Below are 14,110 nucleotides of genomic sequence, written 5' to 3'. Positions count from 1 at the left end.
GCGGTCCTACGTTTTGGCTGTGAAGTAGGAATATTGAGAATACCGAATGGTGGAACTTTAACACTGAAGTGACAAGAGTAAACACCATTGCATATCTGAAAGGATACAAGATTATTAACACAAACCATGTTATCGCTACGAATTATGTATGTTTAATGAATTTGAAATATTTAGTCTCCTCATCGATAGGATATGCTGAAATAAATATGCATATTAATTATGCCAAGTGACTTAACCCCTTCGCGGCTTCTGTCGGCCATCAGCCGGCGCGAGCACTACCTCCGTAGTGCTGTGCACGTGTGTTAGCCGACATGGCCTGCCCACTTAATTAAACCGATGCAGAATTCGCGCCGCGGTTAAAGAGCATTCCCACCAATAACGAGCAATGTCACTACTGTAGTACCTGTAAAGGTTTCACATGTTTATCATCAAGTTATTTGAGCTTCCCCACTTTCAGTATCAAGCAACAGTGAAACTCCACATAATTCATATCTTTCTTGCAGCACCAATAAAAAAAGTAGAATATCAACTATGCGGTCAGACTACCTACTTCTTGCGTGACACTCAACGGAATGCTATAAACGTCTATTTAAACCAAATACTAGATCAAAGTAATTTGGTATTGTGATTAAGGATTAAAAAAAAAAAAAACACCCTAGTACAAGTGATCAAGAGCAATACTTCAAACGTTAAAAATTACTGTGCTTAGCTAGTGTTACAGCATCAGTGCCAAATACTTCACAGGTCATAGAAAAGGTGGGTGTGAATAGAGCTTCTAATCATTCACAGCCTACACCCTGCTGGTCAATATCCTTGTCACACTGGTCTCGCCTTTCTGTCCCTCCCACACGGCCTTCACTTATGGTCTCCCCTCAGACCAGATACATCACACAATGCCTGTTGGTTAACATGCCCTTTTCAGACCACATCCCACCCAGCAGGAATGCTGTACCTCTTCTAGGGTATTTGGTAAGATATAAAAAGTTTTGATAGTATCAAGTAGAACGCTTGTTGTGAATCTATCCTCACTCTTGCATGCCTAGTCCAGGCAATAATGTAGAACTCTCGCGCTACAATATAAACTTGCTTATAGTTGACAATGTGTAACCCAAGTTGAAAGCCGGAAAGTTTTCACCAAGATTAGGGTTCAACTTATAAAGCTCACCGTCTCATCTAACAAATTTAAATGTTTTTTCACACTCTAGAACAGAGGTCTTCAATCTGGGGGGCGCATTTGCTCTTCGTTTGGGAAAAAACAAATGTCACTGGGCTGTTAATTCCAATAGGTCTAATCTTTCAGCTGGAGTGTCATCCAGAGTGTCCTGTGCTGTGAAACTGAAGCCGGGCAGACAGCTAAACAAGCTTTTCTGCCAACGTGCCTGCTTGCCTGAAAGAATTCAAATGTACACGAGTCACACCGCAAATGTAAAGGGTAATCTGCAGACTTAAAAGATGCTTGGGAGCCGGTATTGACTTTAATTGATCGAATCACTCGAAGCTTTGTGATGACAAAGATTTATTCTTTTTGAGTGGTAGTTAACAACTGAGCTGTTAAGTGTGTTCTTTTATTTTAATTATATTTACATAGTGCTTACTTTCCCATAGGAGGTGTTGAAGAGACAGTTATGTAAAAAAAAAAAAAAAAAAAAAATAATAATTGCATTACACAGGACCTGGGTATTAGTAAAATCTATATTTTGGAAGCACCGTTTTATTATAAAACATTTTGTAGCTGTCAATTTCATACTCTGTATTGCACTGTACTAGTTGCTACCACAGCTGGTCTCCCACCTAGACAGTGCCTGCCTCAGCATACGGCTGCCCGCCTGCACCTAGGTCAGTCCTCTCCCCCATGCAGCAGCAGAGAAAGATGGCAGTGTGTGCGCTGCAGAAGCACACATTAAGCCATCAGGCCTCGAAAAATCATAACAATTTTACTAGACCTACAGGTCTAGTGACTTACAGAATCTACTCTACCTATTTGTAATGCTCTTGACCCATAAACTGGTTTCAAATGATGTGATCATGAGCAAATAATTTAACTTGAGCTGCCATTTTCTTCATCATATATGAGAGCACCTTCATCTTTTTCCTTCCTCGCCCTATAACTGTAAAGCGCTTGGATATCCTTCGGGGTCAAGTTTGCGCTATATAAAACTTTATAAATAAACAAATGTGCGAGTTCAGAATGTCTGCTGTACAAAAAACTTGCTTGATTTAATAGACACAACTTTTTTTCCATATATTAATACAAATCTAGCCACATAGAGGATACAAGACTCCTGACTTGCCTCTTAGTTCATTAACAGCATTCATCAGGACAGAAGGAATGTTTCTCAAATCATGGTTAAAAACTATCACTTTTAATAAATGCATAACTAAGCATGAAGTGGTAAGCACACATTTGTAATCAGTAGATTTTACATTGAAATGGCCACAAACGTTCCCACTGACATGCGGCTCTACTGATAAAATTATAGAGTGTAAAAACAATGTTTGGAAAGAGAGTTTCTGCAAATATGTGTCATTTGCACATCACTAAGTAAAGTGTTCTACTTTGCTCCTATTTAACTCTTTTTTTGCATCACACTTATTACAAAAAAACGTGCTTTTGTAATTCCTGATATAGCTTGGAATAGTTGTAATACTAATTTACAAGCTATTTTTTTAAATGTTGTGTTAGAGAAAAATATCCGACCTCTTCAGACAGCTCACTTGACAAAAGCCTTTAACTCTAGTAAGAGGCTTCCAATGCAGCAACCACTGCACACAGCAGGATGTTTTAACGCCGGCTCTGGCAGTGCTAGGACATTGCTCTCCATGCTCAGATTTTCAAGCCCATTCAGCCCCCGAAAAAAACATGACTGAAGTCAACAACAGCAGCAAAAAAATATAACCAGGAGTCAATTTTTGCTATAATAGAAGCACCTGTTTTCAGAATGTTTAAAAATAGACACAGTTTTATAAAAACAGAGTGAAAGAAGACTGAGGGACCACTTCTTGGACCGTACAGTTCATTATTAATGACTGTAAATGTTATGTTTTAATTACAATGAATGATGTTCAGTAGCCTCCAGTTCCATGCAGCTATAAAAGCCAAGCTGTCAGCATCCCATTAAATATAATATGGTTCTTCTCAGAACCATATTATGTTGTGTCCATACTTATATTGTGCACTACAGCCATTATATCTCCGCAGGCAACAACATCGGTCAGCCACACCTCCGAGCAATACAGGACCGACCACAACTGTGACCACTTCTTCACCAACCCTCCGTACACCACCACGCCCACTGCAACTCTTGCAGAAGCCAGAACAAGGTCACCGAAGACCAGCCCACCACCACACCCCGCAAAACCCCACCACAGACATCCACGAGTGCCAACACCTCAGCATGCAACTCCCTTGCGGACCTTCCCTGCACCCGACAAGCCGAACTCCAGCAGCACCCACCTCAAGTGCATCCTGCTCAACACCCGCTCCATCCACAGACACGCCGTAGAACTCTGGAACCTGCTCGACACAACCGCCCCCGACGTTGCCTTCATCACCGAGACCTGGATGAACGCCTCCTCAGCCCCAGACATCGCCATCGCCATCCCAGAGGGCTACAAGATCACCCGGAGGGACCGCGACAACCAGACCGGAGGAGGAATCGCCATCATCCACAGAGACACCATCCGCATCACGACCAACACCGACGACACCCTCACCACCGCTGAACACCTGCACTTCCAGATCCACACCAACCCGAAGACCACCCTCAGAGGCACCCTGATCTACCGACCCCCGGGACCGCGCACACGATTCAGCGAGGACATCGCCGACTTCGTCAGCCCGCACGCTCTCCCCTCCGCCGACTACATCCTCCTGGGGGACCTCAACTTCCACCTGGAGAACAACAACGACCGCAACACCATCACCCTGCTCGACAACCTCGACAACCTCGGACTCAAGCAACTGGTGACCACCCCCACCCACCTCGCCGGACACACACTCGACGCCGTCTTCTCATCCAGCAAAGACGTCACCTTCAGCCACGCAACAGGACTCCACTGGACGGACCACAGCTGCGTCCACTTCACCTTCAGAAGAACGACGATCCACCACCTCCAGCAACAGGTTGCTCGAAGAAGCTGGAACAAGATCACAGCCGACCAGCTCACCGCCTCCCTGAGCCAGCACCCTCCCGCCAACTCAGCGAACCCCAGCCAGGCCGCCGACAACCTCACGAAGTGGATCAGCAACTGCGCGGACGAACTCGCCCCTCTAAGGACCCCGCCCAGCAGATCCTGCAGCAGAAAAACACCATGGTTCACCGACGAACTCAAGTGCTCCAAGAAGAACTGTCGAGCCCTCGAGAAAGCCTGGAGAAGGGAACCAACGACGGACAACATGACCACCCTCAAGCTCGCCACCCGGAAACACCACCAACTGATCCGCGCCACCAAGAAAAATGCATACAAGGACCGGCTGGACAACAACGCACACAACTGCAAGGAACTCTTCAACATCGTGAAAGAGCTCTCCAACCCCAACGCCGGAAACAACGACATCACACCGTCGCAAGACCTCTGCAACTCCCTCGCGTCCTACTTCCACAACAAGATCACGGACATACACAACAGCTTCAACAACCAACCAACGCAAGCCACAACCGCAACGACGCCACCATCCACCACCCTCCGCACCTGGACCCCGATCAGCACCGAAGACACCATCCGCACCATGAACTCCATCCATTCCGGATCTCCGACTGACCCCTGCCCTCACCACGTCTTCAACAAGGCCGACGCTGTCCTCGCACCCCACCTGCGGGACATCATCAACACCTCCTTCGACTCCGCCACCTTCCCTGAGAGCTGGAAGCACGCCGAACTCAGCGCTCTCCTCAAGAAACCCACAGCAGACCCCACCGACCTCAAGAACTACCGTCCCATCTCGCTCCTCCCGTTCCCGGCCAAAGTCATCGAGAAGACCGTCAACAAACAGCTGGCCGCCTTCCTCGAGATGAATGGATCCCTCGACCCCTCACAGTCCGGCTTCCGAGCAAACCACAGCACCGAGACCGCCCTCATCGCCGCCACCGACGACCTTCGAACTCTGATGGACAACGGAGAAACAGCGGCCCTCATCCTCCTGGACCTCTCCGCGGCTTTCGACACTGTCTGCCACCGCACCCTAGTACAGCGCCTCAGCAACATCGGAATCCAGGAGAAGGCACTGGAATGGATCACCTCCTTCCTCGACGGAAGAACACAAAGAGTCCGCCTACCACCGTACAAGTCAGAGGCCACCAAAGTCATCTGCGGCGTACCCCAAGGATCCTCGCTGAGCCCAACCCTCTTCAACGTCTACATGAGCCCCCTCGCGGCCATCGCACGCCAACACAACCTGAACATCATCTCCTACGCCGACGACACCCAGCTGATCCTCTCCCTGACCAACGACCCCGCCACCGCCAGAGCCAACCTGCACGAAGGGATGAGAGACGTAGCCGAATGGATGACGACCAGCCGCCTGAAACTGAACTCAGACAAGACGGAGGTCCTCATCCTGGGCTCCACGCCCTCCGCCTGGGATGACTCCTGGTGGCCCCCCGCCCTGGGCACCGCACCCAAACCGACGGACCACGCACGCAACCTGGGCTTCATCCTGGACTCCTCCCTCGCCATGACCAGACAAGTCAACGCCGTCTCCTCGTCATGCTTCAACATCCTGCGCATGCTACGTAAGATCTTCCGGTGGATCCCCACCGAGACGAGGAAGACGGTCACCCAAGCCCTCGTCACCAGCCGACTGGACTACGGCAACGCCCTCTACGCCGGAACCACCGCCAAACTCCAGAAGAGACTCCAGCGGATCCAGAACGCCTCGGCGAGACTCATCCTCGACATCCCCCGACGCAGCCACATCTCCGGACACCTGAGAGATCTGCACTGGCTCCCGGTCAACAAGAGAATCACCTTCCGGCTCCTCACCCACGCGCACAAAGCCCTACACGACCAAGGCCCGAGCTACCTCAACAACCGGATCAACTTCTACACTCCCAAGCGCCTCCTCAGATCAACCAACCACGCCCTCGCCGCCGTCCCCCGCATCCGAAGAGCGACAACAGGAGGAAGATCCTTCTCCTACCTGGCCGCCAAGACCTGGAACTCACTTCCGACCGAGCTGCGCCTGACCCAAGACCACCTCTCCTTCAGGAAGAAGCTCAAGACCTGGCTGTTCGAGCAGTAGCGGCACCCCCTCCCTCCCAGCGCCTTGAGACCCTACGGGTGAGTAGTGCGCTCTACAAATGACCTGATTGATTGATTGATTGACTGCTGGATCTTCAACTGCGCAAACACACTGGCTCCCCTCAGAAAACTATGGCAAGCAGCCCTCCAGGAAAGCCAGCTGATTCTCCCACATCCTACAATAGTACAGGTGGACCTGCAGACGGCTCAAGAAAAAACGGAGGAGCAGTAAGACCATAGCTGACTGCGCAACTTTCAAAACCGCTGTCACCGCACACCACCACCTCATCAGAACAACAAAGGAAGCAGCCACCCAGGAATGCATCACTGCCAAAACACACAACATCAAAGAGCTCTTTAAATTGGTCAAAGAATTTGCAAACCCAGCACAGAGACAGCAGACATTACCCCTCAAGACCTCTGCGACAACCTGCTACCTTCTTCCACCGCAAAAATAAGGAGATCGACAACAGCTTTGCAACCCAAGACCCACCCCAACCCCATCTGCAACCACCTCACCCATTAACTCCAGACCCCAGCAAACCTTGCCCAACTGGATCTTCCTCACTGCAGACAACACCCTCAGAATCATGAAGAGCATCCACTCCAGAGCCCCCTCGGTTCCCTGCCCTCACATCTTCAGAGACCGGCACCTCCATTGCACCCAAACTCTGCTGCACTATCGAAAGCTCCATCGAGCCCGCCGCCTTCCCCCGAACACTGGAAACACGCAGAGATCAAGCCTCTGCTGACCAGATGGACTTCAACAACTATAGACCCATCTCTCTGCTTCCCAGCCAAGGTCATCAAGAAAGCCATCAACGCCCAACTCTATGAGTTCATCGAAACTAACCACACCCTGGACCTCTCACACTCAGGCATCAGAAACAGCCACAGAACCTATACTGCTCTCCTCGCCGCTAAAGACGACATGCGCACACTCCTTGACCGAGGCGAAATGCTGTCCTCATCCACCTGGACCTCTGAGCTGCATTCAACAGTCTCCCCCAACAAACTCTGCACAAGACTCCACAACGCCAGCAACTATTGATAACGCCCTAGAATGAATCCTCACGGCTAATCACAGACTTCCATCATTCTACTCAGAACCCACAGAGATCAGCTGTGGAGTGCCTCAGGGGTCCTCTCTGAGCCCCATCCTCTTCAATATCTACATGACCCAGCTTGCAGCCATCATCCCACGCCACAAACCTAGTCGCTGACGACATCCAGCTTATTCTCTCCCTCACAGATGAACCTACAGACGTCAAGAGCAACTACCACAATGGGATGAAGGCACTCGCCACCTGGATTAAGGACAGCTGCCTCAAGATTAACTCAGACAAGACCGAAGTCTTCATCCTGTGCTCTGCCTGGGACGACTCCTGGTGGCGTTAAGTGCTCGAACTGAATGAACCGCCAAATGAACAATGTTTCATCATCCTGCTTACACACGCGCCGCCTGCTTCTTAAGATCTCTAAGTGGATCCCCATTGAGTCCAAAAGAACGGTCACCCATGAGCTTGTCAGCAGCAGACTAACAACGGCACCACCCAGAAACTTCAAAAGAAACTGATGAACATCCAAAATGCCTCTGCCAAACTCCGACTGAATATCCCACACCGCAGCCACATGACCGGCCACCTTAGAGATCTTCACTGGCCACCTATCGACACGAGAATTACCTTCAAGCTCCTCATGCACGCCTACAAAGCTGTTCACAACGCCGGGCCTGCATACCTCAACCACACCCCCTCCTTCTACACTTCCACTAGACTACTAAGCTTCGCCAAACTGGCCTTGGTCACCATCCCACAGATGCACAAGACCACAGCTGGAAGATCCTTCTACCTCGCTGGGAAGATCTGGAACTCCCTGCCTCTGCACTTCAGGCAATCAATCACCATTGCTTCCTCAATTCAGGAAGGACCTCAAGACCAGGCTCTTCAACTGAATTGCAGACCCCCCACCAGCACCTTGAGACCCTCAAAGGTTATGCTTTATAAGAAACATGATTGATAGGATGATCTGTGTGGCGATTTTCACATCATTATAGAATTTGCCACAATCTGCTGATTTTAATTATAAAAAACTTGTTTATAGCTCAAACAGTTAGTAACAAAAGTTACTAAAAAGCAGCAACACGTGGTGCCGCACAATAGAAGGCCCTTTGCAAAGCTGGACAGGTCACCTTTTTGTTGCTTATTGCTATATTTATGTGTTAAACCCATCACATTAGTTTTTAAAGGTGCCATCACCCAAATGAGTTTTGTCAAAAATAAAGTATCATTGCTCATTTTTCAGTTATTCATTTTGGAGACTTAGTTTTAACTGTGTGGTAAGCCTCTGACATTTAACAACAGACACCAACCAGCCTTTGGTTTGCTAAACACTGTTTAATACTTCACACCGTAAAAATTGCCATTGAATTCGAGGGAGGTTATGGTGGTCGATAATGAGGAGTACCAGGTTCTAGACATTTTTGTCAGGAGGGAGTCCTTACACTCAACAATTTGGAAAGGGGGTCTCTGCATCAAAATGTTTGAAGACCTCTGCTCTAGAAAGAGACACACTGAATTGTCAGGTTCAAACTTTATAGCAGTTCAGCCACGGACCTTTGTTGGATCAGATCATTAAGAAGACTACACACCATAAGATGAGGTACAAAAACGTACCCAACAATAAAACAGTCAAGCTACTTAGTTGACAAACTACAGAAGGTATATCAGATTCAAGTATTTACTCTGAACAAAGCAGGCTGAATGACAAGATTCAAACTAAACGCTTCATAATCGTATCAATCCCATCCAAGTTAAGCTTCTCAACAATCCAATAGTATACACCATTGCTGTTAAACATTTCACAATATAGGACCCCTCGTCCAACACATTATTGAAAACATAAAAAGGTTTCTGTGCCACATATACATTAGGTCATATCACAGGACAAGCTCACTGTCCCTTTGAACATGCACTGAGTGTGGCAGCTGATGCCATTATGTATGTATACATAATATACATACACACAATCATATGTTTATGCATAGCTACTGAGCATTGTAGGAGAGTCGAACTGTGACATTCCATTTTAAAGTAGGAAACAGCTGAGTTAGGAACGAGCGCTAAGCACCTATGCTAAGGTTTCCTTTTAGCTTTCCAGCCATTTAATTTAATAGATTACATTAACTCTCTGGCAAATCTACAGTCACATCAATTATCTTTAAATGGCGGGCGTCTACAAAACAAGAAATACTGTACTGCGTGAAAAATTCTCCACATGTCAAACTTTGGCCGGGCTGAAAGTTGGCTACAGAAAAGTCGGCAAAAACTGCACCTTTGACTAAGGCACATTGATAAACTTACACAGACGCGCCAATATTAAGAAAAGGCCAAACTGAAATACAAACCCAACAAAAGGTCTCCTATCAAAGAAGTCCTTTTATATGCCCCTTTAAATGTGTGAAATAGACACCTTTAACCAAAGGCAGTTCGAAATTATTGCCAATTAAGAATATCACCAACAGCGCCCACAGACGGGGAGTTGGGGGGGCATGGAAGCCCGGCATTGAAATCCTGAGCACGCATTGCTCGTTCATCAATGCCTGCATACGAGACACCATATTTGCCCAAGAAGTGTCGTCTAACGGCTTGTGGCCAGAAACAGAACGGCTCATAGGACCTAGGCGCTCGATTCCCCACCAGCCGTAGGCCGCGGCCTCGACTGCACAGTAAGGTCCATCACCTGTTTCCTGTTCTCCTCCTCGCCCATGAACGGCACGCGAGCACCGGCAAGATGTCCGCCGGCAGCGGCTGTCCATGCGCTGCCTCAGGGCCCCCGGTTGCCGCTGCTCCCGAAGAACCGCCAACTTCACGGCAGCGGCACTCGCCGGAGCCCAGCACACCCTCCAACGTGAAAACAACGTGAGAGCGACGCAGAGCTCTGAAAATCGACTTCCGGCGCACGTTTCTGACTAACGTAACCTTTTCAACGACGCCCCCGGGGCACTGAAAGAATCTAGAACGCTTGTCCTCTAAGGCCCCGCCCACCGTCTTCGCCAGACACTTTCACTATCTATAGCATCTAGTGCGTAATGCTGATTTAACAAGCACTGGCAAACCCAATAGATTTCGTCTATGCGAGTACTAATGGCTTTGCCAATGGCACATCTTTTTTTTACATGTTGTGCAATATAGCTTTAACTAAAATAAAAATAAAAGCATGATGCGGCCAGAGTTTTTAATTTGTTTTTTATTTTAAGCCATGTTGCACATGCAACAAAAAGAAAGAATGCGGACTATTGCTTGGGAGCTCAAGCAAAAGGAGGGATGAGGGTGGGACAACGGGAGGAGTGCAGGGGTGGGAACAATGGACAGCGGGAGTCAAAAATTTGCTAGCATTCGCGACAAGAATTTTCAATTCTATTAAGGACACGGAGGCGAGGATTATGCTTCTCAATCTTTACTGCATAAAACACAGCAGCCAATGAAAATGGATATTTTCATAAAAAACATTAACAAAACTTCATTTCCCATGAACACACATGAATAAGGCACGCCCCCACAGTCCATAAGAACCCCTTGCGTGCTCCCATCATCCTCTTTCTTTGAGGCGAAACAAGTCCAACAAAACTTGAATATTCACAATCCTCCAACGTGGAAGAACAGCTTCAGATTAACATCCTGACGTCCGAGGTCGATCAATCCGACTTCTTATCAGATCCTGCAATAAAGGAGCTAACACCACCTTAATCATTGCATAAAAGGGTGGGTAAGCGTATTACATTTTGTACATTAAGCCGGGTGGGATAATCCTCGCCTCCGTGTCCTTAATAGAATTGAAAATTCTTGTCGCGAATGCTAGCAAATTTTTGATTCTATTACAGGACCGGAGGCTTCAGATTATGCTAGTTTAACGCTGAGTAAATACCACTGAAGTAATATCTCCCACGGCTTATAATAAAACGTTTTAAACGTCGATTCAGAGGACCAATCTGCACAACGCATAATATCTTGAATACTGGATCCTAAACCATATGATTTTGACGCCATCGCGCCTCTTACTGAATGAGCACCAAAAATTTGCGTATCAACACCAGCTTCTTTCATAATGAAGCGAAGCCATCTAGCAATAGTGGCAGCCACTACAGGTTTAAAGGGCTTTTGAATAGCAATTAGCAATTGAGAACAGCCCTGTGGCCGTAAGGCCTTCGTACATTCCTCGTAGGTCTTCAAACATTGGACCACACATAATTTTTCATTTTCAGGAAAGGAATTGTAAGAAATATGTTGAGACAATGTTTTAGTACGACCTGTAATATGAAACGAAACCCCTTCTGGGGTAAACACTCTACCTGTTACGTCGAGGGCTCTCACATCTGAAGACCTTCTGCAAGACGATAAGCAGAGCAACATGGCCAATTTCGCCGACAATTGCTTTCAGACAGAAGAGAATTAACCGGCCAATTGTTGAATAATGAAATAACAACAGAAACATCCCACAACCCAGTATACTTGGGTTTGGGAGGTTTAGCCACCCTGATTCCCTTCAACAACTTACAGACAACCGGGTGCATGCCCACTGGTTTCCCGTCTACCTGAGCATGCCCCGCTGAGATGGCCGAACAAAAGTTATTGACCGAACGGTATGCCAGCCCATTGGCCGCTTTCTCCGACAGGAAATTCAAAACTTGGGATAACTCTGCCCTCACGGGATCCAGGTGTCGTCCCACGCACCAATCCACCCAGTTCTTCCAGGCTGCGGAATAACGTTTCCTGGTGGAAGGAGCCCATGCTTGTTTGATGAACTCTGCAGTCGTGTTCGAAACTCCCGGCAGTTGCCACTGTTCCCGAAAAGCCTCCATGCCATCAGCGTGAGCCTGCCGTCCAACAGCAATGGGTGCTGTTCCTGACGAGGGCCCTGCAACAACCACTGCAAGGTCGGTAATAACCGAGGGCGGTCGCAGCTCCACTGCAACAACTTGGGAAACCATGCTTGTGACGTCCACCACGGAGTCACCATGACTATTTCCGCCTTCTGTCTGATCACCTGAGTCATTACTCTGGGAATCAACAAGAAGGGAGGAAAGGCATACTGGATCCCTTGCGACTAATCTTGCAGAAAAGCATCGGTCGCCGCCGCTACTGGGTCCGGCCTCCAACTGAAGAACCAGGGAATCTGGTAAGTCAACCTGGAGGCGAAAAGGTCCGTCTGAAAAGGACCCCAAATCGCCTGTAGCCAGAGGAATACTTGGGGAAGCAACTTCCAGTCGCTGTAATCCCGTAAGTGTCTGGAGTTCCAGTCCACCACCTGGTTGGCCTGTCCCGGAATGTACTCCGCTATCACCGATATCTGGTTCTGAAGGCAATAATGCCAAAAATCTTTGGCTATTTGAACAAGAAGAGACGACCTCGTGCCTCCCAACTTGTTGATATACCTCACTGCGGACACATTGTCCAGACGTAGGAGGATGCAACAAGATGTCTGCTTCGGGGATAACGTGCGGACCGCGAACGATCCTGCCAGCAGTTCTAAACAGTTTATGTGAAGCTCCAGCTCCTGCGAGGACCACCTGCCGCATGTGGAAACCTCTCCAAAGCGCGCGCCCCAGCCCCATCTGCTGGCGTCGGACTCTATCACTACTTCTGGAAGCGATCCGAAGATCGCCCTGCCGTTCCAGGCATCCACGTGGCCTAGCCACCACTGAAGCTCTGTTCGAACCTCGTCCGTGAGGGGAACCGAGTCCGTGTACGAGAGACCCTTCTGAAGGTGTCTGATTTTGAGGCGCTGGAGGGCTCTGTAATGCAGAGGTCCTGGGAAAATCGCCTGAATCGACGACGCCAATACACCCACAACTCTGGCCAGCGTCCTGAGCGTGACCATTTGACTGTCCAGTAACTTCACTATTTCCTTCTTCAGCTCCCGCAACTTCGCCTGTGGGAGACACAGTTGCGCTGTCAGGGAGTTGATTGTGAATCCCAGAAACTCTATCACCTGAGACGGGACCACTACGGACTTCTTCAGATTTATTACAAACCCTAGACCCTGGAGCAGTGCAGTAGTCGTGGTCAGCTGCTGCTGCAAATTTGACCTGTCCTGCGCCATGATCAGGATATCGTCTAGGTAAATGATCAGTCGCACTCCCCTCTCCCTGAGATAAGCCACCACTGGTTTCAGTACTTTGGTGAAACACCAGGGAGCCGAGGAGAGACCGAAAGGAAGAGCCAAGTACTCGTACCAACGGCCGTTCCAAAGAAACTGCAGGAATCTGCGGTGTGGGGGAAAAATCGGAATAGAAAGATATGCATCCTTCAAATCCAGCCGGACCATCCAATCCCCTTCTTGTAGCAAATCTGCTAACAAGTGAATACCTTCCATTTTGAAATGGTTGTAAGTCAGATACTGGTTGAACTCTTTGAAGTTGAGCACTAACCTGTTGCCACCTCCTTTCTTCTGAACGATAAAGACATTGCTGGAGAAACCGCGAGGGCTCCTCTGACATGGAGCAATCGCGCCCTTCCGCAGCAAGTCTGCCACCTCTACTTCTATGAAACTGTGATCTAGTTGAGAAAAATGGAGAGGTGGCGGTGGATTTGTCTGCGTCGGATGAGAATAGAAATCGAGGTGAAACCCCTGAATGGTCTGCAAGACCCAAGCGTCTTGTGTCAACGCCTGCCACTGCTGTTGTAAATAAAACAGCGGTATTATTAAGCATTAGCTGAAGCCATAATGCATCAGTCCAAATATCTAGTATAGGGATTTCATTTTGTATTTCGAGTCCACCATTTTCATGCCCTACATTGCCATGTGCTCAATGTTCTGATTGTCCTACCTCTCTGCCAGTTACACTGTGGATTCTACCTAGCAACAGTTA

At 48.3% G+C, this 14,110-nt stretch overlaps 1 protein-coding gene across 4 annotated transcripts in view; it reads right to left on the bottom strand.

The window, feature by feature from the left end:
• Positions 1-10,247, bottom strand: part of USPL1 (ubiquitin specific peptidase like 1) — a 396,693-nt gene extending 386,446 nt beyond the window's left edge. The window contains exon 1 of one of the 4 annotated variants that reach the window (XM_078657140.1): positions 9,982-10,247. In XM_078657140.1, coding sequence (XP_078513266.1) covers positions 9,982-10,008 — 27 coding nt within the window. In that variant the 5' untranslated portion in view covers positions 10,009-10,247. The remainder of the gene's footprint in view (positions 1-9,981) is intronic. The other 3 variants (XM_078657138.1, XM_078657139.1, XM_078657137.1) reach the window with 3 other exon arrangements.
• Between the last annotated feature and the right edge of the window lie 3,863 nt (positions 10,248-14,110).

Source organism: Lissotriton helveticus, chromosome 8 (assembly GCF_964261635.1).
Source record: "Lissotriton helveticus chromosome 8, aLisHel1.1, whole genome shotgun sequence".
Classification (NCBI taxonomy): Eukaryota; Metazoa; Chordata; class Amphibia; order Caudata; family Salamandridae; genus Lissotriton; species Lissotriton helveticus.
The sequence above is the reverse complement of the archived record's forward strand: the minus strand, read 5'-3'. Positions and strand labels throughout refer to the sequence as shown.